The sequence below is a fragment of the Geotrypetes seraphini genome, chromosome 4, assembly GCF_902459505.1.
Source record: "Geotrypetes seraphini chromosome 4, aGeoSer1.1, whole genome shotgun sequence".
In the NCBI taxonomy this organism is placed as follows: Eukaryota; Metazoa; Chordata; class Amphibia; order Gymnophiona; family Dermophiidae; genus Geotrypetes; species Geotrypetes seraphini.
In genome coordinates this window covers 128,725,068-128,751,267 of record NC_047087.1, presented here as the reverse complement: position 1 = coordinate 128,751,267, position 26,200 = coordinate 128,725,068, and the positions used below count along the sequence as shown (strand labels likewise).

Sequence of the window (26,200 nt, the reverse complement as noted above, 5' to 3'; positions counted from 1 at the left end):
AGCCTAAGCCCCCAAACGTCCAAAACAAGGGCTTTTAGGCGAAGGAGGAGCCATCCTTCGCCTAAAAGCTGGATTCGGTAACCGGTGTCTGTCAAAAACAACACCGGTTACAGAATCCACCCCCCCCCCCCCCCCACACACACACACACACACACACGCACACACACAGCATCGGGGCAGGAGGGAGCCCAAGCCCTCCTGCCCCGCGGCCCCCGCGATTACGTTTGGGCAAGAGGGAGCCTAAGCCCTCCTGCCCCACGATCCCTAATCCCCCCCCCGAGTCCGATGGGGCCAGGAGGGAGCCCAAGCCCTCCTGGCCACGCGACCCCCACCCCCTACAAGATCGGACAGGAGGGAGCCCAACCCCTCCTGCCCAGTTGGACTCCCTATCCCCCACCCTCACTAAAATATGGGCAGGAGGGATCCCAGGCCCTCCTGATCTCGAATCAACCTCCCCACGACTGCTCCCCAGAATCCCCGATCGCCCCCCCCCCCACTGACCCATTACCCCCCGCTGACCCCACGACCCCCCCATCCCACCCCCCATCCCTTGTAAATGTTGGTTGGACGGACGGGTGCCAAGCCCGCCTATCCGGCAGGCCAGCCGGCTCCGGAATGGGGCCGGATTGGCCCAGGCGGCTCAAACCCCACCCACAGGTGGGGCCTGAGGCACCTGGCCAACCAGAATAGGGCCAATCCCCTTGTCCAGCACAGCTCCCTCCTGCCCTGAACATAATCCTTCTACAGATCTTAGATGCAATAGGCATCTCAGATAAAGTATACTCCTGGTTTGAAGGATTCCTAAAACTCAGAACCTACAGTGTAAAATCAAACAAAGAAAAGTCAGAATCCTGGTCAAACCCCTGCGGCGTACCACAAGGATCTCCACTATCCCCTACCCTCTTCAATCTCTACACTGCTTCTCTAGGAACGCATCTGGATAATCTAGGCATAACCTCCTATAGTTATGCGGATGACATCACCATCCTCGTCCCATACGATCATTCTAAACCTACCATGACAGACAAACTTCACCAAACACTTGAAGCAGTCACAACCTGGATGAAAAATCACAAACTTAAACTCAACCAAGACAAAACCAAATTCATCCTCCTAGAAAATGACAAAATCCAAACCACAACCAACCTAGACATAAACGCAACCAAATATCCCATCCAAACCACCATAAAACTACTAGGCATGACCATAGACAGATGTTGCACAATGCAACCGCAAATAAATAAAACAATTCAAAAATCATTCGCAATCATAAGAAACCTGAGAAAAGTCCGAAAATTCTTTGAAAGAACACAATTCCAACTTATAGTACAATCCCTAATACTAGGTATATTGGACTACTGTAACATACTCTTCCTTCCATGTCCTGCAACTACGATAAGACAACTCCAAACAATCCAAAATACAGCTTTGAGACTCATCTACTCATTGAAAAAACATGACCACATCACTGAAGCCTTCATCAACTCACACTGGCTCCCAATCCAAGAAAGAATCCATTTCAAATTTTACTGCATATTATTTAAAACCCTACACGGAGACAGCCCATCATACCTGAACAATCGCCTCATCCAAGCACCCAGTACCAGACACAGAAAAACGCACTCACCATTCATACCCCCCCCAATCAAAGAAGTAAAAAGAACAAAACTACACGACGGCCTCCTAGCCACTCAAGCCGCAAGACTGGACAACCAGATCTCCAACCTTCTGATGACCACCCCAGACTATAGGACATTCAGAAAAGAAATAAAAACCACACTTTTCAAGAAATTCCTGAAACAGCAATAACAACACGACCTCTAAATGCTCTTAAGATCTACAACTTACCTCTCTAGCTAATCATTGTAATTCTGTCTTTTTAAATTAACCTTTTGTAATCCGCCTTGAACCGCAAGGTAATGGCGGAATAGAAATCCCTAATGTAATGTAATGTAATGTAATAATCGGGGGGGGCCGCGGGGCAGGAGGGCTTGGGCTCCCTCCTGCCCTGATCGTTGTGGAGGGAGAAGGGTGGATTGCGGCAGGGGAGATGAGCCATCTCTCCTGCCGCGATCATTGCTATAGGGGGGTAGGCAGGTTGCTGGGGCCGCTGAGCTGTTCGCAGCAGCCACGATCAGCTCAGCGGCCCATTTACGGCACTTATACCTGTTTTGACTTGGTCTAAGTCAAAACGTATAAGTGCCAACTAGGTAACCTGCCTAAAGTTTTGGTTATACCTGCTGCACGCCTAGATCTAGGTCGGCCCATCACTCGCCCTTTCCCCTCCTCTAAAAACAGCTCTTTTCGCTCTGTGCATTTAGAGGCAGGGGAAAGGCCTAAGCTGGTTTTAGATACATCTAAAACCAGCTTTGATTATGGGTACTTGGACGATCAGGCTTTTTGATCATCCAAGTAGCCATTTAGGCCACTTTTTAGATGTTGGTGTTTTTTTTATTATGAGCCTCTTAGCCTCCCGCCCTTTTATCAAGCTACATTAGGGTTTTTTATTGCAGGCTGTGGCAATAAAAGCTCCGACGCTGATAGAATTCTTATGAGTGTCGGAACTTCTACCACAGCAACCCGCAATAATAATAAAAATCCTAACGCAGCTTGATAAAAGGGGGTCTTGATCCAAGATGGCCGCGAAGGAATGATTGTGGGTGAGACGCTTTCGGAATAGCTCCCTACTTTACCTTTCTGCAAAATGCCGAAGAGAAGGGGTAGAAGCGCAGTCGGAGCCTCGCGGCGTGCAGATGCCCCTCCTACGGTGGCTATAGATGAATTTCTGAGGCGCCTACAACAGGATCCAGTTTTGTCGGGGATTCGCCCGCTGGAAGTTCCGGCAACGAGTGAGGCGGCAGCGAACTTCCCTGGGCTCGAGTCGACGCTGAGCCCCGACGTAAGATCTCCGCCTCCACAGCCCCAGAGAGCCAGCTCACCGAGGGACGACAGTCTAACCGAAGTGGTGGACTCTCTACCCCGGGAGGCTAATTTGAGCTTGGCCCCGGAAGTCCTTAATCTTGAGGCAGAAACAGCGGTGGAGCAGTTAGAAGAACAAGGCAAAGGAGAGACAAGCCCTGAGACTGGAGGAATTCAATCAATACAACCAGGTACATTTGCTTCAATAAGACCTACTAATGTCACCCTGGATTCAATTTGGGACCTAGTTGCAAGCTTGGGACAGACTTTATCTCCACAAATATTAGATTTGGAAAAGAAAGTTTTGGAACAAAAGGAAGAATTTAAAGTTGTGAAAGAAGATACTTCTCTACTGAAAACTAAAGTGGACACAATTGAGAAGGAATTATTAGAAGTAAAACAGGTACAGGGTACTTTAATCAGAGATAATACCAATTTAAGAAGGAAAGTTGAAAGTTTAGAAAATACTTCGCGTTTAAACAATCTTAGAATTTTGAATTTCCCTAAAACTTCAACGATATCCGCAAAAGAAATGTTGAAAAAATATTTGATTGAAATATTAAATATTCCTGAAGATATGCTTCCTCCTTTCCTACAAGTGTTTTACTTGCCAACAAAAATAAAAGAAGAACCTTCTCAGTTGGAACAAAATCAGAATTCTCCAATGGATGTAACAACAATTTTGGAAACTTCTCTTAAAGAAATAGTAAAACCTACTACTCTTTTACTTACGGTGGTATTAACACCTGATAAAAATTGGTTACTGAAATTGTTTTTCAAAAATAGAGACAAAGAATTTCTTGGTCATAAGATACAGATGTTCCCAGATGTGACAAAGGAAACCCAAAAACGTAGACGACAGTTTTTGCTTCTTAAACCAGGGGTGGCAGCAGTGGGGGGAGTTTTCTTTTTACGATATCCATGTAAATGTATTGTAAAATATAGATCCAATACATATATATTCTTTGAACCATCTCAGTTAACAGGTTTTCTCACCATGAAACGCCTTGAAGGGGGTCCAATAACATCAAGTTAATTTAGTAGTTAATCCTGTAACCACAGTCAGGAAATCGCTATCTTATTGTTTAATTGGATGATTCCATTTTCCTCTTTTTTTCACTCATTAACATTCTTGGATCTATAAATAATGGACTAAAGATTGATTAAGAAAACTATTTTCTTTGTATTTTATATCCATTTATTATATATTGTAATGTCTTTCTCAATAATCTGAACAAGAAAGTTTTTTCTTGATTTTTTTCATGTTAAATATAAATAAAGAATTAAAAAAAAAAATAAAAGGGGGTCTTCATTTTTGTTCTGTTTTGGGTTTGTTTTTGCAACCTGAACAACTTTATAGGACAAACAAGTTAATAGCACTAATGTGTACATTTCCAAACAAAATTAAACATGCTCATCTGCATCCATTCTATGCATAAATATTAGCTGCCCTAAAACTGCTATGCAAGAATGTTTTCCAAGTTAATATTTATGTGCATATGTTTTATCCTTGTGCATAGTTTTATTATAACACCAGTGCTCGTACGCCAATAAGCTTACAGTACAATACCAGCACAGCACATGCGCAGATGCGTTTTCGTATTTATAGTTTTCTTGACCCAGATGGAACTGTGCAGGAAGGATAGTTTATTGTGTTCTGGTCCTTTGATCCTATTGGATTGCAGAATAGAGCACAATGGTGTCAGTAAATAAAATTCATCTGTAGATAGTAGTTATCTGGTTTTGCCTTGATGATCACCCGTGTTAGGAGTCCCTGTAGCAGGACAAGCTAAAGAAAATGCTGAAAATAGGGCATCCAGGCAGAAGAAGAGAGGAGAGAGGAATGTCTGATACTGACCTGCCATGTAAATCTGTAATTTGTCTTCCTGCTACTGGATCAGACGCTATGAGAGGAAACAAGGTCCGACATAAGATTATAGAAGACAGTTTTTTAGCCCGTTACATTAACGGGTGCTAGAATAGATATGTAGACTTAGGCATTTCTTTCTTTCTGTATGTATGTATGTATGTCTCTTTCTTTCTGTCATTCTCCCTGTCCCCCTGTCTGTCTTTCTTTCTGTCTCTCTCCCTGCCCACTGTCTATCTTTTTTCTTTCTGTCTCTCTCCCCCTGTCTGTCTTTCTTTCTGTCTCTATCCCTGCCCTCTGCCTGTCTGTCTTTCTTTCTGTCTCTCTTCCTGGCTCTCTGTCTGTTTTTCTTTCTTTCTTTCTGTCTCTCTCCCTGCCCTCTGTCTGTCTTTCTTTCTTTCTGTCTCTCCCCCCCTGTCCATAAGCACCACTTCCCTGCTCCCCTGTACAGCAGTAGCCCTTCTCCCTTACTTTTACCTCCCCCCCTGTCCAGCACTAGCCCTTCTCCCTTACTTTTACCTCTCCCCTGTCCAGCAGCACCCCTTCCCTGCTCCCCCTATCCAGCAGTAGCCCTTCTCCCTTACTTTTTCCTCCCCCCCTGTCCAGCCTCGGGGCTTTTACAAGGTGGCCTGCCTCACATTATCGAAGTTGGCCAGCCTTGCAAATGCCCCACGGCTGCTTGATGAAACCACGGCAGCTGCCGCTGTTGGTCCGGGGGCGAGAAGAAGAGTTGTCCCAGCAGCGTAGTCAGAAGGCAGAAAGTCAGCCGGCATTGGAGATCGGGGCAGAAAATCAGCTGAGGCAGGCACTGTGCATGCACGGCACGGAAGCACAGATCATGGAGGCACGGAGATTAAAGTGTGCATGCATGCTAAGGGTTTTATTATAGTGGATTATAGTGTATAGCAGAAAGAACCTTGGAAGTTTTCTACAATTCAAAGACATGTATATATGTGTAGGCCTGGTCCTGCCCGCACACAGTTCGTGGGTTCTGACCAGTTCATTGGGGTTGAGGCACCCACACCAGGGCTCATAAATAGATAATTTCTATAGTGGGGCAGTTCTTTCAGTTTATACTTCACAATCTGGATGCAGGCCCGAGCTAGATAAACTTGATAGGCCAGAGAATTACAATCCCAGGGTCTCAATCACTACCCTTCAGAACATAAGAATAGCCTTACTGGGTCAGACCAATAGTCCATCTAGCCCAATATCCCGACCTCATAGAGGCTAATCCAAGTCACAAATACCTGGCAAAAACCCAAAGAGTATCAGCATTCCATGCTACTAATCCAGGGCAAGCTGTGGCTTCCCTCATATTTGTTTCAAAAGCATACTATGGACCTTTCCTCCAGGAACTTGTTCAAACCTTTTTTTATGTTCAAATATATTTTATTGAGTTCAACAAGAAAATTAAGCAAATACACAAGATGAAAAGCAAACAAGCTCAAATTTTGTTACAAAACCCCACACAAAACTCCCCCGTTCCCCCCTACCCGCCCCCCAGGGTCCTCCTTCCAAGTACATCACTAACATAGGCAATGATATAATACAAAATGATACAGGCATACCAACAGAAACATAATGATACAAATAAATATGGAATCAACAGTTGAGCAATCGGCTGTGAACCAAGGGAGTCAGGGTAGGCCAAAAGAGTTCCCAGGTGCGTTGAAAAACGTGCCCTATGAGAGAGGAAAAGTCTGTCACATCTCTTTGTTCCCACATCAGGAGGGTAATCAGCCGGCACCGCCAGAGAGAGTAATCTGGTGCTTCACCATCAGCAAGATACATTTCAGAGCCATAAGGACAGTCCACTTGAGGAAAGCAGCAGCCCCCCTTTGACGAAGGTAATAATGGGGAACAGCTCCAAATAACTGCTCTTACCACATCCTCCGGCAACGCGTTCCAGAGCATAACTATTCTCTGAGTGAAAAAATATTTCCTCCTATTGGTTTTAAAAGTAGTATTCTGTAACTTCATTGAGTATCCACTAGTCTTTGTAAATCTTGATGCAGAAAAAAAAAAATAAAATCAATACACTTGTGCACATTCTACACCACTCAGGACTTTGTAGACTTCAATCATATCTCCCCTCAGCCATTTCTTTTCCAAGCTGAAGAACCCTAACCTCTCCAGTCTTTCCTCATACAGGAGTTCTATCCCCTTTATCATCTTGGTCACTCTTCTTTGAACCTTTTCTAGTGTTGCTATATCTTTCTTGAGATAAGGAGACCAGAACTGAATGCAATACTCAAGGTGAGATCGCACCATTGAGCACAATACAGAGACAGATAAAATGTTTATATATTTTGCAAAATTTCATCAAAATTTTTTTATTGCAGGATTACAATCTATACTGTAAATTGTGGAATAGGAAGGCAGGTTACATTGGATTAAGATATGGAACGGGTGGAGAGCAGTTTGGGGAGGGATTTGGGTTGCTAGTGATGGTGATGGTCTGGAAGCTCCTCACAGAACTCTTTGTATGCAATGAAAAATACCTATTCCTATTAAATGCAAAGCATCTTTCACCCAAGGGAAGTAAGAGAGCATAGGCTGGCTTCAGAGCAAAGATACTTGGCTAATGGTGTCCAAGATGTGCAGGAGGAGAGGAAACTAGATAAAAACCATATCTGCCATATTCTCTCTAATCTACTCCAAACAGTAGTATGGGAAGTATCTGATGGATTTGGCTTTTACCTTGTGCTGAGTGTGGATATGGGGCATCCCCTCTTTTGCCTTCCACATCACATTGATCCCATATTTTGATGCATTCCAGAGCGAGGACCTGAAGAAAGAAGCCCTTTTACCTGAGGAAGGACAAGGAGATATAACTTGAACATGGCATTGCAGGCTTTAATAAGTCCATTTGTGAGTATTGCATTGTGTGACACAAGTTTACATTGAGATGGCAACCTATTGTGAAATGAGAGACAGATTTGTGCTTTCTTTTTTTTTTTTACATAGCGATATGTAGCTCGTGTTATTTCATTTTGTCATACACCATTTCGTCCTGCATCCCATTTCCCTTTTTTTTTTTTACAACCCCCCGCCCGTATCTGTGCTCCCACCCCTTCAACCCATGCAAGAACCTGTGTTAATATATACTAATGGCTGTCTTAGGCTAGGAAAAAAGTCCCTGTTTCCAGTTTGTGCATAAAGAAAAGAACCGTCCATTGGGATTTAGGCTATTATATCCACAATTCCTTTGAAGAAACCTTATCCGGACCCCTGAATAAGACAATTAGGTCAAAACACAGACCGTGTTGAGTCCTCTTCACTGTCTAAAGTTGTGGATGTTTGCTAATGTCCAAAGTTGTGGATTACTCCACAACAATAAAGTCTGCGTCAGTAACATCGGTCTCCACAGCATCTTTTGTTTTGGACTTTCGTCTTTCTCTGGATTCAACGGGTCAACTCCTTGGTTGATTGTCTAAGGCTAGGAACGTAACTAGTAAAGCAGTTTTATTTACAATAGCAGAACATATCAAGAAATATATTTAAATATAGCATGGCCAGCATTTATTACAGTTATGAAAATGTATTTACAATTACAGAACATATAAACAATAATATAGAAACAATGTAACCAAGACAAGATTTTATTTTTTTATATCTGTATTAAAGACAAACCCAATAACAAAACAACATATCCAGGTTCAAACACAATAAAAATAACATTCCCCAACCCCCTATCCCACCCAGTCACAGTCAAAAACATACCCAAACATCGACATCAGATCCATGCTTGGTCACTGGTTCATTATTTCTTTTATTTTATATATTTAAAAATTATTTTAACCCGCTTATACCTAAGCGGTTTACAAAGATACATATTTAACTATCAAATAACATAAAACATAAGTATATATATTACAATCATAAAATTTCACCAACAAATCATTTAGCAAAAGGCTTCTACGAATAAAGATTTTTAAATTTCTGTCACTGAGATAATAGAAGACCTTATTTTCTCATAATGCACAGTTGTAAATTCTTCACTAACTAATATCTGTAACATCCCTCCTAACCTCAAAGATCTTAATAGATGACATACTTTTAGCACCTGTGTTAAATACCATGGGATATTAAAATGAACTGTCTTAAATATCAACACAAGCACTAAAAATAACTTGATATTTTACTGGTAGCCAATGAGGCCATTTCAGTAACAGATTTACATGTTCAAATCTGCTCCCTCCACATATTAACTGTGCGGCAGCATTTTGGACAATCTGCAAGGCCCTACATCTAGAAGATGCTATCCTCAAAAACAATGCATTGCAGTAGTCTCATTTCTGCAAAACTATTGTTTGAACTACTATGCAAAAATCATAATGCGATGACATAGATTTTAACCTGCTAAGCACCTGCATCTGAAAGAAAGCAGCTTTAATCACTGCCAGCACCTGATCCTTCATAGTCAAAGTGGGGTCTAACCAGACCCCTAATGTTCTAAGCTTCTTCTGTATTGGAATATGGAGTCACAAATAACAATAGATTTGGGCTACCTTGGGTCCTTGTCCTTGCTCATCAATATCACTTCAGTCTTATTAAGTATCAATGCCAACTTATGATTTCTCATCCACTCTTCCACCAGTTGTAAACATATCAATAATTTGGGTTGAAGTTCAACTTCCCAGTCATCTATCTGGAAAAAAAATTGAATATCAGTGGCATAAAAGTGATAGCTTACATTCAAGTCTTGATACACAGATACCAATGAGGCTAAATAGAGATTAAATAATAACGAGAGCACAGAACTTTGTGGTATTCCAGTTCAAGTGGGCACTAATTTAGATGCCTGCACATGAACTGAATGATCCTGGAAATAGGATTTTAATCAATAGTACACTATACCTCCTACTCCCATTGATCTCAATTTATTCAACACCCTTGTATCTACTGTATCAAATGCTGATGATACATCTGAGACCATACAAATCGTCTTTCCTTTATCCCCAGGTCATAGGGAGAGAGAAGTGCTTGGATAAACCGTGGAGATAGGAGAAGAAAAGATGTATAAAGTAAGCTGGGCCGGATTAATGGATAGGCCTAGTAGGCACGTGCCTAGGGTCCGAAATAGTCAGGGGGGCCTGCTAAAGGATGACTTACCATGACAATTTTTTTTTCAAATGGCAACGTGCCCCCATCCGACAACGATGACAACACTGGCCGGCCGCCCCCTGGCATCGATAAACGGCAACGTGACCTCCCGCCGGCAACAACAGCAATGCGGCCAGCTCAGCTCCAAGAAGGTCCCGCAATGAATGTATCTACTGATCCATCCCCCTTCCATGTCACTTCTTCCAGCAGACGCAGTCATCTTAGGATCTTCATAGAGCTGAGCTGGCCGCGTTGCCATTGATGCCAGGGGGAGGAAGCTGCGTGCCATCCATCAATGCCGGGGGGGCTAGTGTTGTCGTTGATGCCGGGTGGGGACCCGTTGCCATTGCTGGGGGGGCTTTTCCATTGTCGTGTGGAAAGGGTGGTGGAGGGAGAGAAAGGGGGCAGATGCTGATGGAATTGGTGTGCAGGAAAAGGGGAAGACATAAGGTGGAAGGATATTGTATGGCATTGGGTTGGAGGGAAAGAAAGGGGGCAAATGCTGATGGAATTGGTGTGCAGGGAAAGGGGGGAAGACATAAGGGGGAAGGATACTGGATGGAATTGGGTTGGAGGGAATAAAGGGGGCTGAGAGGAGAGTAGCAGGAGGAGAGTGGAGGGGAACAGCAGGAGAAACCCGGAGGAGGAGGGGAAAGCAGGAGAGAAGAACATAAGAATTGCCTCTGCTGAGTCAGACCAGTGGTCCATCATGCCCAGCAGTCCGCTCACGCGGTTGCCCTCTGGTCTAAGACCAGCACCCTAAGTGGGACTAGCCCTACCAGCGCACGTTCTTGTTCAACAGAAACTTGTCTAACTTTGTCTTGAATCCTTGGAGGGTGTTTTCCCCTATAACAGCCCCTGGAAGGGCGTTCCAGCTTTCTACCACTCTCTGGGTGAAGAAGAACTTCCTTACGTTTGTACGGAATCTATCCCCTTTCAACTTTAGAGAGTGCCCTCTTGTTCTCCCTACGTTGGAGAGGGTGAACAACCTGTCCTTATCTACTAAGTCTATCCCCTTCAGTACCTTGAATGTTTCGATCATGTCCCCTCTCAATCTCCTCTGTTCGAGAGAAAAGAGGCCCAGTTTCTCTAATCTTTCGCAGCTCCTCCAGTCCCTTAACCATCTTAGTCGCTCTTCTCTGGACCCTTTCTAGTAGTACTGTGTCCTTCTTCAGGTACGGCGACCAGTGCTGGACGCAGTATTCCAGGTGAGGGCGTACCATGGCCCGGTACAGCGGCATGATAACCTTCTCTGATCTGTTCATGATCCCCTTCTTTATCATTCCTAGCATTCTGTTTGCCCTTTTTGCTGCCGCCGCACATTGTGTGGACATCTTCATCGACTTTTCGATCAGAACTCCCAAGTCCCTTTCCTGGGAGGTCTCTCCATGTATCGCCCCGGACATCCTGTATTCGTGCATGATATTTTTGTTACTGACATGCATCACTTTACACTTATCCAAGTTGAACCTCATCTGCCATGTCGATGCCCATTCCTCGAGCTTGATTATGTCACGTTGCAGATCTTCGCAATCCCCCTGCGTCTTTACTACTCTGAATAACTTCGTATCATCCGTAAATTTAATCACCTCGCTCGTCGTACCTATGTCCAGATCATTTATAAAGATGTTAAAGAGCACGGGTCCAAGCACTGAGCCCTGCGGCACCCCACTGGTGACGCTCTTCCAGTCCGAGTATTGTCCATTTACCCCCACTCTCTGTTTCCTATGCTCCATCCAGTTTTTAATCCACGTGAGTATTTCACCCTCAATTCCATGGCTTGCAATTTTCCGAAATAGTCATTTAGCAGGGGCAGCGGCTATAGTTAGCTCTGCCCAACCCTGACGTCATTCATCAAAGTTCCCCCTTAAAAGGGGAGGAGCCGATGGTTCTCAGCCGTTCGGCATGCGTCAAAGGCGAGAGTCAAATGTGCTTGCCTTAGCGAGAGCGCTTTTGTGAAGGGCCTTGAGAAGGGATGAGCCACCAATAAAGAAAAGCAGAGGGAGACCACAGCAGACACAGAGGACATTCAATCAGGCAGACCTAGCAGGTACAGAGACACACAACCAGGCAGACAGCAGGTACAGAGGACATAGCAGGTACAGTGGACACACAACCAGGCAGACACAGAGGACACAGGCGCAGAGGACAGCCACTGGAGAACAGCAAGCAGGCAGCAATGGAAGTAGCAGACATAAGCAGGATGTTGAGCTACCCAGTTTTCTGCACCGTCTGCCATATGTATACTACCTCCCTTCTGGGAGGCGGTCTTACGTATGCGCTCGATGTGGAGAACTAGAAAGCCTGAAGAAGCAAGTCAGACTCTTTGAGGGCAGAATACTGGAACTGGAGGCACTTCAAGCAGTGGGGGAGGAAGACAGAGATCCAGAGATCATCAAGATGGAGGACACCATTGAGGAGGGAGCTGGAGAACTTCATAGAAGAGGCATACAGGGAGGCCGTGATAAAACTCCAGAACTGCCAGGAAACGCCTACAGAGAGTGTGGACCACCAGATGAACAGCAACCAAGAGGAAATGGGGGACACAGCAGCAAGATCTGGAAACAGCAGCGGGAACTCACAAGAAGACGAACGCCAGGATGAGAGGAAATGGATAGGAATGAAGGACACGGACCTACGGCTGGAGAGATGGACATACACCAGGGACATGGACTTGCGGATTTAGAATCAAGAGAAGATAGAGAGGACAGCAATCGTCGTGGGGGACTCTATCATCAGACAAGTTGAAAAACACATAGCGGGAGGAAGACTTGATCGACTGGTGATTTGCCTACCGGGAGCCAAGGTAGAAGATATAGAGAGCCACATCGACAGGATCGTCAACAATGTGGAAAAAGAAGATATGGCGGTGGTGATCCATTTGGGGGACGAACAATGTGAGCAACAGGAACTACAACAGAGAAGTACTGAAGGATCAGTTCCAGATGCTAGGAAGGAAGCTGAAGACCAGAACGCAGAGGATAGCATTCTCTGAGATCCTGCCGGTACCTAGAGCAGATGAGAAGAGACAGATGGAGCTGCAAGCGGTCAATGCGTGGATGCGGCACTGGTGTGAGGAAGAAGGATTCCACTTCTTGGGTAACTGGACAATGTTCTGGGGAAAGAGCAAGCTATTCAGGAAGGACGGACTCCACCTCAGCAGGGACAGAACGAGGCTACTTGCAAGCAACATCAAGAGAGAAGTTGAGAAGTTTTTAAACTAGGAAGAAGGGGAAAGCCGACAGTTGACCGAGAGATAAGAGTCGATAGTTCAGGAACCGATATACCCACAGGATACCGTGCAGGAAGATGGAGGGGAAGACTCACCAGATCGCAGACAAGACAGACCAAAAGGGACACAAGAGGGAAGGACATGCAAGAAAGGAACAGGCTGCAAACTCAAGTGTATGTACACGAACGCAAGGAGCCTTAGAAATAAGATGGGTGAATTAGAAGCTGTGGCACAAAAAGATATCATTGACATCATCGGCATCACGGAAACATGGTGGACTGATGAAAATGTCTGGGACATGGTGCTACCAGGATAAAAACTATACAGCAGAGAGAGAGTGACTCAAAAAGGAGGAGGCATTGCCATATACATCAAAGAGGGAATTGAATCTACTGGAGAGAACATGCCACAACAGACGGATAAGTTAGAGTCTCTATGGGTCAAAATTCCAGGAACAAATGGACTAGAAATGAGGATAGGCATCTACTACCGACCCCCAGGGCAGTCTGAAGAAATTGATGGAGAAATGATGGATAAGATTAAACGCAACTGCAAAGGAAGCAACGCAGTTATCATGGGCAACTTCAACTATCCGGGGATAGAATGGAACCTAGCCACCTCTGGCTGTGCTAGAGAGACCAAGTTCCTGGAAACTGTAGGCGATTACTTCCCAGAACAACTTGTCAAGGAGGCGAAAAACTTCAAGCCATTCTTTCGATATATTAAAGGGAAACGACCCGTGAAGGAAGCGATGGGACCATTGGATGACCAAGGAATAAAGGGAGCGTTAAAAGAGGACAAAGCAATCGCCGACAGACTGAACACGTTTTTTGCGTCTGTATTTACCAAAGAGGATATACACAGCATACCGGAACCCATCAGGCTATAAGCTGGAAGTGAAAATGGGAAACTGACAGAGTTAACGGTCAGTGTAGAAAAGGTATGCAGGGAGATTGATAGGCTTAAGAGCGATAAATCCCCGGGATCAGATAGCATCCATCCGAGGGTCATCAAGGAACTGAAAGGGAACATAGCTGAACTGCTTCAACTAATAACCAATCTGTTGATCGAATTGGGAAAGGTTCCAGAGGACTGGAAGGTGGCGAATGTTACACCGATCTTCAAAAAAGGTTCGAGGGGAGATCCGGGAAACTACAGATCGGTGAGTCTGACCTCGGTACCGGGAAAGTTGGTAAAGGTGGTTTTTGGTTTTTTTAAAATTCTTTATTGATTTTTAATCAAAAACAGTGTCATACAAATGAAAGAACAAAAGATATTCCACATATTCCACTATTATCTATACAGGTAACATAAATATCATTCAATAATTTCATTTTCCTGCATATAATAATATCATAATATATCCTAATATACAATACAAATAAAGAATAAAGTTACCAAAATATCACTATCAATATTTATTACCCTCCCTCCAACCCCCCACCCCATGGTAAAGGTGTTGATAAAGGACCACATCATTGATCACCTTGATGGACACGGTCTGATGAGGACCAGCCAGCACAGTTTCAGTAAAGGCAAATCTTGTTTGACAAACTTGCTGCACTTCTTCAAGGGAGTAAACAGGCAGATAGACAAGGGCGACCCAATCGACATTGTATATCTGGACTTTCAGAAGACGTTTGACAAGATTCCACATGAACGACTACTTCAGAAAATTGCGAACCATGGAATTGAGGGTGAAATACTCACATGGATTAAAAACTGGCTGGAGCATAAGAAACAGAGAGTGGGGGTAAATGGACAATACTCGGATTGGAAGAGCATTACCAGTGGGGTGCCGCACGGCTCAGTGCTTGGACTCGTGCTCTTTAACATCTTTATAAATGGTCTGGACATAGGTATGATGAGCGAGATGATTAAATTTGCAGACGATACAAAGTTATTCAGAGTAGTGAAGACGTAGGGGGATTGTGAAGATCTGCAACGTGACATAATCAGGCTTGAGGAATGGGCATCGACATGGCAGATGAGGTTCAAGGTTGGTTAAGTGTAAAGTGATGCATGTCGGTAACAAAAATCTCATGCACGAATATAGGATGTCCGGTGCGGTACTTGGAGAGACTTCCCAGGAAAGGGACTTGGGAGTTCTGATCAGCAAGTCGATGAAGCCGTCCATGCAATGTGCGGCAGCGGCAACAAGGGTGAACAGAATACTAGGAATGATAAAAAAGGGGATCACAAAGAGATCGTAGAAGGTTATCATGCCACTGTACCGGGCCATGGTGCGCCCTCACCTGGAGTACTGCGTACAGTACTTGTCACCGTACATGAAGAAGGACACGGTACTACTTGAAAGGGTCCAGAGAAGAGCGACTAAGATGGTTAAAGGGTTGGAGGATTTGCCGTAGTGCAAAAGATTAGAGAAAATAGGCCTCTTCTCCCTTGAACAGAGGAGATTGAGAGGGGACATGATCAAAATATTCAAGGTACTGAAGGAGATAGACTTAGTAGATAAGGACAGGTTGTTCACCCTCTCCAAGGTAGGGAGAACAAGAGGGTACTCTCTAAAGTTGAAAGGGGATAGATTCCATACAAACGTAAGGAAGTTCTTCTTCATCCAGAGAGTGGTAGAAAACTGGAACGCTCTTCCCGAGTCTGTCATAGGGGAAAACACCCTCCAAGGATTCAAGACAAATTTAGACAAGTTCCTGCTGAACAAGAATGTGCGCTGGTAGGGCTAGGTCTTTAGGGTGCTGGTCTTTGAGAGGGCCGCCGCGTGACAAACTGCTGGGCCTGATGTACCGCTGGTCTGACCCAGCAGTGGCAATTCTTATGTTCTTATGATGCTTATGGAAGTGGGGATAAGGAAGAGGAGAGAGTGAAATGCTAGACCATGGGGGTGTGGGAGAGGGAAGGGAAGAAGAGGAGAGGAGAGAGATGCCAGATCATTGGAGGAGGGAATGGAAGAAGATGGATGCCAGACCAATGGGGTGAAGGGAAAGATGGAAGGAGCTTACAGTTTCTGGAAGTGGCATGGAAGGACAGAAGATGAAAGGGAGAGAGTGACAAGAAGATGAGAGCAGAAACCAGAGAAGACAAAGGTAGAAAAAAAATTTATATTTATTTTATTTTATTTTTTTTTGCTTTAGGGGACATGCATCGCTGTTTCTGTGGTATTAGCCAGCTTCTGGGTGGTTTAATTTAACCTTTGTCTACGTATTTCTATTTTATCCCCCCTTTTACAAAACTGTAGAACATTTTTTAGCGCCAGATGTGGTGGTAACAGCTCTGATGCTCAGAATTGTATGAGCATCTGAGCTGTTACCACCATGGCTAAAAACCATACTGCAGTTTTGTAAAAGGGGGAAAGGTTAGTTTGTGATTACATATTCCATACTAGGTGAAGGTGTTTTTTGTGTTCTGTTTGTATGAAAGACATGGTTTTTTGTTAGTGTTGACTAGCCTTGTTTGGCGAAATGCTTCAGGCATGGTTCTTGGGAGCACCTTGAATAAACCTGATTTGAATCTTCTTATTTTCTGCCAATCTTCTTTTGTTTCATGTTGGATTCTTTGGTGGACTGCTTGCCTTGTTATTTTGTTGCAAGTTAACATACATGGAGTGGAACATACTAGAGGAGTTACAGATTTGGTTGTTTATACATACATATGGGTTACAGTTGGTTGATGTAGAGTGAGGCAGTTGAGAGGCATTGTAAACTTGGTTATTAATATAGACTTATATTTCAGATAGTATTACTGCTTTACAATATATTTGAACACTTTTATAAATGCATGGAAAGGGTTCAGAGTTAAAGTCCTGGATAAATAGCTGGGAAGGGAAGGAAGAGAGATTTGTTCAGAGATGTTTGGGGGTTGCATAGAAGAAAAACTGCACTGGTATGCTAATCTTTGTTTGTTTTGAATTAAAAAAATACAGGTGGAAATAAACAAGTAACATAGTAACATAGTAGATGACGGCAGATAAAGACCCGAATGGTCCATCCAGTCTGCCCAACCTGATTCAATTTAAATTTTTTAAATAAAAAAACAGATAAATAAGAAAACAGATAAATGGAGGCGGGGCATAGTGTGGTGTGGGTGGGGCAGGGCCAGGGGCCCTCGAAGAATTAATCCTGCCCTGCATGTAAGGGCTGTTGCAGTGGACAGGCATCAATCCCCCAGCCCCCTCCCCCCAACATCCCTTGGCACTCCTAACAACACTGGCAACACCCCACCCCACACACACACACACACACACATATACACACACACATCAGCCAATACCCCAGCAGCATTGATAACACCCCACATACACATCACCTGACACCCCCGAAAGCACTAGTAACAACCCCTCCCTCACATCACCCAACACCACTAGCAACACCCCCCCCACACACACACACATACATCACCCGACACTCCAGTATCTTGCGCTGCAAAAGCAGCAGGAGGGAAGCCCATTCTTTCCTGCATAAAGGGCCATGTGCTGCGAATGATGGGCCTTCCCCCTCCCAATTCTTCTTGGAATTCGGTGGGAGGGGCCTAAGGCCTTGATTGGGTCAACTTCGCGATTTTTTTAAATATGGAAAAAAATCTGTGGGAATATCAAAAGTAGCAGGACAGAAGAGACTTTTAAAGATTGACCCTAAATAAATCTCATCAAAATACAAACTTTTTTCCATATTTACATAAATCAAAATTTAGTATATAGCAACATGTGATGTAGCATCGTGATGTAGCATCGTGATGTAAAACACCATGTAAAATGTGATGTGACATGTAAAAAAGTGTGATGTGACAATATTTTAGTCTTTGCCTTGGAGTAAAAACATTTAGTTGGAGGTGAAGCATGGGCAGGATTGGGGTAGAGCTTGGTCCCCCTAAACAACAAGGCATTCTAGTGCCCCTGATCTAAGCTGATCTGATAGCAATAGATGGTACTCTCTTGCATTGGCTGAACTTTATACACCACTTTGCATGTGAAGTGAGTATCTAGAAAGTTTGAGCTTATTTGGTAAGCTTAGTAAATAAGAATATGATTTGGAAGCTACAACTCAGACTTAGTCTCATGTTGACCCAATTCCTTTCAATACTGTTAGGGAGCGTGACTTCTTGGAGCTGCTGTTTGGGCACTACCATTTTAGCACTCATGACTTTTGAGTACTTCTGTATTGACACTAGACTTTTGGGGACCCAAACAGGCAGAATCTAAAATTCTTTTCTTTCCCTTCCCCTGCACTGATTTTGATCTGGCCATAAGGTCTAGCAGAGGCACAGTGCTGTAGGCAAGGGCAGTCCTTGGAGCATGAAGGAGCTCATAGCTTCCCCAGACTTTGCCTATAAGAAGATGGAAGAGGCAGCGTTCTCCTTCACAGGCACTGCCTAGGGATCTTTGATCACCATTCTGCTCTGAGGACCGCTGCTGCAAGAGAGTCTATAGCTGCCCCTGGGCAGCTAAGATCTTATACTTCAAAGACTGCCCTGCTCACAGAATTGTGTCTCTGCTGGCTCAGAACACAGTTAGTATGGGGGAGAACTTTTAGGCACCCCCATTTGGGTGCCCAAAGCACAATGCTAGTGTGTATAGGCGTCCAAAGGGTGATTCCTATACCATGGTTCCCAAAAGTCTTGCTTTGAGGATAGTGAACTTCTCTAATAGCTGTTTATTAGCAGATATAAGTTATTTTCTTCTGTAATGTGTCTTTTTGTCTGTTTCAGAAGGCTCGGCTTAATATTAGAATTACAGGCATCTTCACGGTGGTACTGCTCCTTGCTTGTCTCTGCTTACTTATTGAACTGAATTTTATTGACTTATGCATATTCTGCTACAAGTCAAAAGTACCATCCTTCTACAATAGGAGTAACAACTTCTTGCTCTTACCGGACGTTGATTGCCAGGCGATTCCCCCATTCTTGGTTATTCTCGTCACTACAGAATATTGGCAGCTGGAAGCAAGGACAGCAATCCGCCAGACTTGGGGGAAAGAGAGAATAATAGGTGACAAGCGGGTGGTGTCCTTTTTTCTCCTGGGGACCCAGGTGAAACAGGACAAGAACGCAGAATCCAGCATTATTAGTGAAAGCTTGAAGTATAAGGATATAATCCAGAGAAATTTCACAGACACCTACTCCAACCTGACTTTGAAGATTTTGATGGCAATAGACTGGGTTCACCATTTCTGCCCACAGTCCACATTTGTGATGAAGACAGATAGTGATATGTTTATCAATACATTCTACCTCACAGAATTGCTTGTAAGGAAGAACAGAACCACTAATTTTTTCACTGGCTTCATCAAACCTGAGGATTCTCCCATACGAGACAGGTTTAACAAGTGGTATGCAAGCAAGACTGAGTATCCAGGAGAGAGGTATCCTCCTTTCTGCTCTGGCACGGGTTATGTTTTTTCTATTGATGTTGCCACTCAGATCCATAACATTTCACCCCCTATCTCTTATTTAAAGCTGGAGGACGTATATATAGGGATATGCCTGAAATTTCTGCAAATACAATTAGAGGAGCTTCACACCAAACAGGCTTTTTTCCCTGTAAAAGTGAAATTCTCTATCTGTCGCTTTAAAAAGATTGTGACATGTCATCATGTCCAGCCCTATGAATTGTTAATATACTGGAATGCCTTACTGAGTTCAACAGATAAAGAATGTTTAGGAGATGAATACAATGAATGATCTGCCAGTTCTACTGAGCCAAAATAGAGTCTCTAAAATTACTGTATAGAGTTGTATAACTAACACCCATGTATTATACAAGGGATCCTCAAAAAGTTTCCGCATTTTTATTTTTCTAAACACTATTTATTAAATATCTCAAAAGACAATAGCCTCACTTTTGTAATCACCCGGTTTGCGTGACTGACTAGTCAAATGGCATTCTACATCACACCTTCTTACCACTTCTCCCGCCCCGACTATTTCCTGTGAAAATATGAAAACACGGAAACTTGTGGAAGAACCCTTGTATTAGACAATGGAATAGATTTTTGCATTGTCTCTCTAATAATGTCATCCATTGAAGTGCGAACAAAGGATAGGTGAACAATACCTGTGTGTGTTTACGAACAGTCATTGGGATGTAATTATATTGTAATTGACCCACAATAATTCATGTTGCAAAAACAATATCAACAGCCATGTTTTTAACAATTTATAGTTGCATTTGAAGACCTTGAATGTCAGCAATTAAAGCACACCTAAAAAGCAAAAGGGTCTTTATAACAAAGTGCTCCTTTTATCAAGCCATGCTAGCGGGTTTAACGCGCGTGACTTTTTATCACGCTTTAACCCCTGCGCTGGCCAAAAACTACCGTCTGCTCATGAGGAGGCAGTAGCGGCTAGCGCAGCCAGCGTTTTAGCATGCGGTATTACGCGCATTAAACCGCTAGCGCGCCTTTGTAAAAAGAGCCCAAAGAGTGGTTAAAAGTGCCCTAGTGCGCCCTTACGCAGGTCATTCCCCTGTTGCTGGGGTAAATTGGCTGATTATATTATTTTTCTTATTAATGGCCACGCGTTAATTTTCCCATTAGTGCCAACCCAATAGCACAGGAGCCCTTACTGCTACCCATTATCTGGCAATAAGAGTTCATATGCTAAATCTGTACTAAAACTTTTGCTAATTGGTTAGCATTAAAGACGCAGGGTGTGCCTCACACCTCAATATACAGGGTATTTCATGCTAGTAACTCATACACAGACATGTAATTTAATCAAATAATATTTATTTAATTTATATTCAATTAACTTAAAGTTCAAATTAAAATTAAGATTATATTGCCAATTAATTATATGCATTTGCCAATTCTGGAAGACATTCTGTGTTTGAGGGGGGGCCCCGTCTCTCCTAAGTCTCTGGCCCAGGAGAAAAATCTCCCCATGAACAAAAGCTGGTGCTTGCTTATGTACTTTCACAATGATCAATATTACATCACTTCAATCTACTAATGGTCAGCCAGCACATCATTGTACAAGGGCTGGACTTATTTGAACATAGATACTAGGCTTAAAGAAAAGTTTTACCGAATTATATATTTGTTCACAGCAATTTCTGAATATGCATAAAACATTATAATATACCCGAAGAAAGCTCCCTTTCCCAGTATCCTTAAGAGTCTCAGGTTCCGACGTGCCACATTTCGACTACTGCTTCAGTTAAGTTTGAATGTTTTTAAACAGGGTGTTCTCTCAAAGTCTTTATCTTGAATTCAACTGCGAGTGAAAAAGTATTGTTTGTACAGACTTTGAGAGAACACCCTGTTTAAAAACATTCAAACTTAACTATCGGTTCCCTGAAGCAGTAGTTGAAATGTGGCACGTCGGAACCTGAGACATTTCTAAAAGTTTCAAGTTTCAAGTTTATTAATGTGTTTGATGAATCGCTTATTAGAATTACTAAGCGATGTACAAAATCAAAATAGAGAATAATATAAAGAAACAAACATTTTAACAGTATACTTTCATAGAATACAAACATGAGTCAGGAGGGAAAGAGTAAAAGTTACAATTTTCAATTTATGGTAGAAAAATGGGAAAAACAAGAGGGTGAGGGGTAGTTAAACCATAGCACGATTTAAAATCTCACTAAAAAATCTAAATATTAAAAGCATTTTTAAACAGATAAGATTTTAAAAATTATTTGAATATTGTGACATCTCTTAAATTCAAAATATATTCTTAAGCTCTAAAAGTATAATGGAACAGCTTAAGTAATAATAACCAGCAACAGTCTTGATCTATATTGAACCCTGCAATGATTGGGTGTTGAGGCGGTGGTAACTGCCTCCATGACTCTGAGCAGATTTTGATTAGGAGTGGATAAGAATTCTGTATTAGTTTTTGCACAATCATTTTACAGAGGGACTATTTTTAGAACTGCATTCGTGTGCATGAGCTTCTTTTACTGTGATGTCGAGAGCGCCGCATTCTTCATTAAAATTTATGCCCAAAGCTGACTTTCGTCAGTATGTGCATAGACAGTGAGGGAATACTGAAAAGAAGGGCTCCAGAAGATAGAAAAGAACCTTGATAGCTTATATCGTTCCAGGATAATTTAATCCTTCTTGCTAGCACCAACATTGGCCTTTGCTGTCCCTCTGACTTTCTTCATCCTGTTCTTACTTTGTTTACGTTGTTTCCTGGAAGTCTTTTTTTTTTTTTTTTTTCTATAGACCATGCCTGGCCATTCTATGTTTTGATTCCTTTTTCTTTGCAAAGTCCAAAGAATCAGAAATCATGCCCTTCATAATCTTGTAAGTCTCTATCATATCCCCTCTAAGTCTCCTCTTCTCCAGGGAAAAGAGACCCAGTTTCTCCAATCTCTCAGCGTATGAAAGGTTTTCCAACCCCTTAATCAGACGTGTCGCTCTCCTCTGAACTCTCTCGAGTAACGCCATATCCTTCTTAAGGTACGGTGACCAATATTGGACACAGTACTCTAGATGCGGACGTACCATTGCCCGGTACAGCGGCAGGATAACTTCTTTCGTTCTGGTTGTAATACCCTTCTTGATTATACCTAGCATTCTATTCGCTCTCTTAGCGGCCGCTGCGCACTGTGCCGTCGGCTTCATTGTCATGTCCACCATTACCCCCAAGTCCCTTTCTTGGGTACTCTCATTCAATAACATCCCTCCCATCGTATAATTGTACCTCAGGTTTCTGCTTCCCACATGCAATACTTTACACTTCTCAACATTGAACTTCATCTGCCATCTCTCTGCCCATTCCCCTAGTTTGTCCAAGTCTTTTGCAATTCTTCGCAGTCCTCCTTTGTCCGAGCTCCACTAAATAGTTTGGTGTCTGCAAATTTTATTATCTCACACTTCGTTCCTGTTTCTAGATCATTTATGAATATATTAAAAAGCAGCGGCCCGAGCACCGAGCCCTGTGCAACACCACTTGTGACCTTCCTCCAGTCTGAGTAGTGGCCCTTCACCCCTACCCTCTGTTTCCTACCCTCTAACCAGTTTCCGATCCATCTATGCACGTCTCCATCCACCCCATGGTTCTTCAGTTTCTGGAGTAGACGTTCATGAGGCACTTTGTCAAAGGCTTTCTGGAAATCTAGGTATATAATGTCTATGGGGTCTCCTCTGTCCATCTGTCTGTTAATTCCCTCAAAGAAGTGCAATATGTTAGTCAGGCACGATCTTCCCCTGTAGAAGCCATGTTGGCTGGTTTTCAGAAGTTCGTTTTTTTCAAAATGTTCATCGATGTTTTCTTTTATCCGTGCTTCTGCCATTTTCCCCGGAACTGAGGTCAGACTATCCGGTCTGTAGTTTCCCGGGTCACCTCTTGATCCCTTTTTAAAGATGGGCGTAACGCTTGCTATCTTCCAATCCTCCGGGATCACACCTGTTTTCAGAGATAGGTTGCAAATTTGCTGTAGTAGTTCCGCTATTTCCTCCTTTAGTTCCTTCAGAACCCTTGGATGGATTCCATCCGGACCCGGTGATTTGTCAGTTTTTAGTTTTTCTATGTGCCTGCGCACATCATCAAGGCTCACTTCCATGGATGTTAACTTTTGTGTTTGATTTCCATTGAAGATTTGCTCAGGTTCCGGTATGTTGGTTGTGTCTTCGTTTGTAAATACAGATTAAAAGAACATGTTAAGTCTTTCTGTGACCTCTTTCTCTTCCTTCACCGCTCCCTTTCTGTCTCCGTCGTCCAGCGGTCCCACCTCCTCCCTAGCCGGTTGTTTCCCTTTAACATATCTAAAGAACAGTTTGAAATTTTGTGCTTCCTTGGCTAGTCTCTCTTCATACTCTCTTTTGGCTTTTCGAACCACACGGTGACATTCTTTTTGATACTTCCTGTGCTTTTTCCAGTTTCCCTCAGATTTGTCCATTTTCCATTTTTTGAATGAATTTTTCTTATTGCCTATAGCTTCCTTCATTATTTTAGTTATCCACACTGGGTCTTTTGTTTGACTCTTATTGCACCCTTTTCTGAATCTGGGTATATACAGATTTTGCGCCTCGCTCACCGTGTCCTTGAAAAAGGACCAGGCATGTTCTACCGTCTGCCATTTTTTGGAAGTGTTCCTAAGTCTCTTCTTTACCATTTCCCTCATTGCTTCGTAGTTTCCCTTCCTGAAATTAAAAGTTGTCGCTATGGTTCTCTTTCCTTTCAGCATTCCTACTTCCACCTTGAACTTGATCATATTATGATCGCTGTTTCCCAACGGTTCCACTACTTCCACTTCCTTTGCAGGTCCCTTTAGTCCATTTAGGATTAGATCCAGAGTGGCATTTCCTCTCGTCGGTTCTCTAACAAGCTGCTCCATGAAGCAATCTTGTACAGCCTCCAGGAATTCTGTCTCCCTAGCGCATCTTGAGTTTCCAAGACTCCAGTCTATCCCAGGGTAGTTGAAGTCTCCCTTAATAACTGTGTTACCGCTTTTCCATTCTCGCTTCATCTCAGCTTCCATTTCTTCATCAATATCTCCGGTTTGTCCGGGTGGACGATAATATAGACCTATCTTTATTTCAGGCCCTTTCCTTCCTGGTATTTTAACCCATAGCGATTCTAGCTTGTTGGCCGTCTCTGCTGTATTCATTCTTGTCGATTGTATGATTTCTTTTATGTATATTGCTATTCCACCGCCTTTCTGTCCTGGCGATAGAGCTTGTACCCCGGCAGTGCTGTATCCCATTTGCTTTCCTTATTCCACCATGTTTCATAGATTCCAATGATGTCTATGTCCTCTGCAATGGCCATGGCTTCTAATTCCCTCATTTTGTTTCTTAGGCTCCTTCCATTAGTATATATGCAATTTAGCTCCTGGAATTTTGTTGCCTTCATTTCCTTTCCCTGTGCTTCGGTCTTTAGATTCTTCTCTTTGGCTACAATCTTTCTAACCTCCTCTTCTGGGTTAGTTCTAAAGCCAAACACAAAAATGACATCTGGAGTTGTCTTGTACATCTTTGCCAACTTGTTCCGGATTTCAGTCTTGGGGACGGTGGCCTTTCCAGGATGAAGAACATCAATGCCCATCTGCTTGCACTGCAGAAATCATGAATTTGCGAGTTCTGATGGTCACAGGGTCATTCATCTTGACTGCAACCTCCTCACTCCGGACGTAGAAAAGGAAGAGACGGAGCAACGCAGCCAATCATATGACAGCTCTCAGGTTCCAAGGGGCAGGCACAAAGAGCGAGGTTAGCTTGCTCTGATGTCACAAATCAAACTTTTAAGGCTGCTGCTGAAACTAAGATGCAGGTCCCTTTAAAGTTTAAGACAAAACTAATAGCAGGTTCTCAACATGGACTTCATTTGCCAAGTGGCTCATCCTCTCCGCTGGAATAGTTTCTACTGGTTATGCTGGTTCTTCTATGCTGGCATGTCCACTGTGGCGTTAATGTAGTGTCTCCCTGAACCTGATTTTATTCAGTGGCTGCTGCACTCCTCTGGTTCTTACAAATGCTTGCGCTGGAGGTATCGCAGCAGCCTTTGGCAATAGCGCTGCAGTTGGTCTCAGTAAGGATTTTCCTCCCAAATTCATTTTTGTTTTGTTTCCTACACTCAGCGTATTTTAGGCAGGCGGTCTTTCCTGGTCGACGTCATGGCACTTTCTATAAAAACTCAGCTTGGTGCTCAATTACCCAGTTTTGGTATTTCTCTGCACTGGGCCAGCAGTGCTGAGTGAGGTTATCGGCAGGGGTAAACCTGATGATTTTGTTTGGGGTATCTCTCCTTTGATCTACATTGTCTGAACTCGATTAGCAGTGGCTGAAACTTTTCCTGTCTCTTCTCCTTACGTATCCAGCTTCTGAACGTCTATTCTAATTGGAGGATGCTCCAATGGAAAGAAGGAAGCATACTTCTAAACTGCCATTTGCTGAGAATAAGTCAGAGATCGATTTTTGTCCAATCACAAGGCTTTCTGAGATAATTATGATGTCCTTGGGGAATTCTGTCCGTTGCAGTTAGAAGTTTAAAGTAACTGTTATTATTATTATTATTTAATTAAAATAAAATTCATGTCTACTAAATCCAATTCGACCATGTTTATATATATTCATCTAATTAAAACATAAAATCTGATTCTGTATATGAGACATATCCTCTTATTCTATTCCACAACTCATAGGACAGCT

At 43.2% G+C, this 26,200-nt stretch overlaps 1 protein-coding gene and 1 pseudogene across 1 annotated transcript; one reads left to right on the top strand and one right to left on the bottom strand.

Annotated features, from left to right (window-relative positions):
- Positions 1-9,951: 9,951 nt before the first annotated feature.
- On the top strand, positions 9,952-19,778 carry LOC117359709 (beta-1,3-galactosyltransferase 5-like). Its single transcript, XM_033942923.1, has 2 exons — positions 9,952-10,047; positions 18,807-19,778. The coding sequence occupies exons 1-2, from the start codon at positions 9,952-9,954 to the stop codon at positions 19,776-19,778; spliced, it is 1,068 nt and encodes a 355-aa protein (XP_033798814.1).
- A 2,374-nt stretch (positions 19,779-22,152) lies between these two features.
- On the bottom strand, positions 22,153-25,155 carry LOC117359708 (annotated as a pseudogene).
- Between the last annotated feature and the right edge of the window lie 1,045 nt (positions 25,156-26,200).

What these genes read in the sequence shown, in the direction of transcription:
- LOC117359709 (XM_033942923.1), top strand. Translation starts at nt 9,952, where the DNA reads ATGACAACACTGGCCGGCCGCCCCCTGGCATCGATAAACGGCAACGTG. An exon ending in GCCAGCTCAGCTCCAAGAAG is followed by an intron (nt 10,048 to 18,806) that starts GTCCCGCAATGA and finishes TGTCTGTTTCAG; the next exon opens with AAGGCTCGGCTTAATATTAG.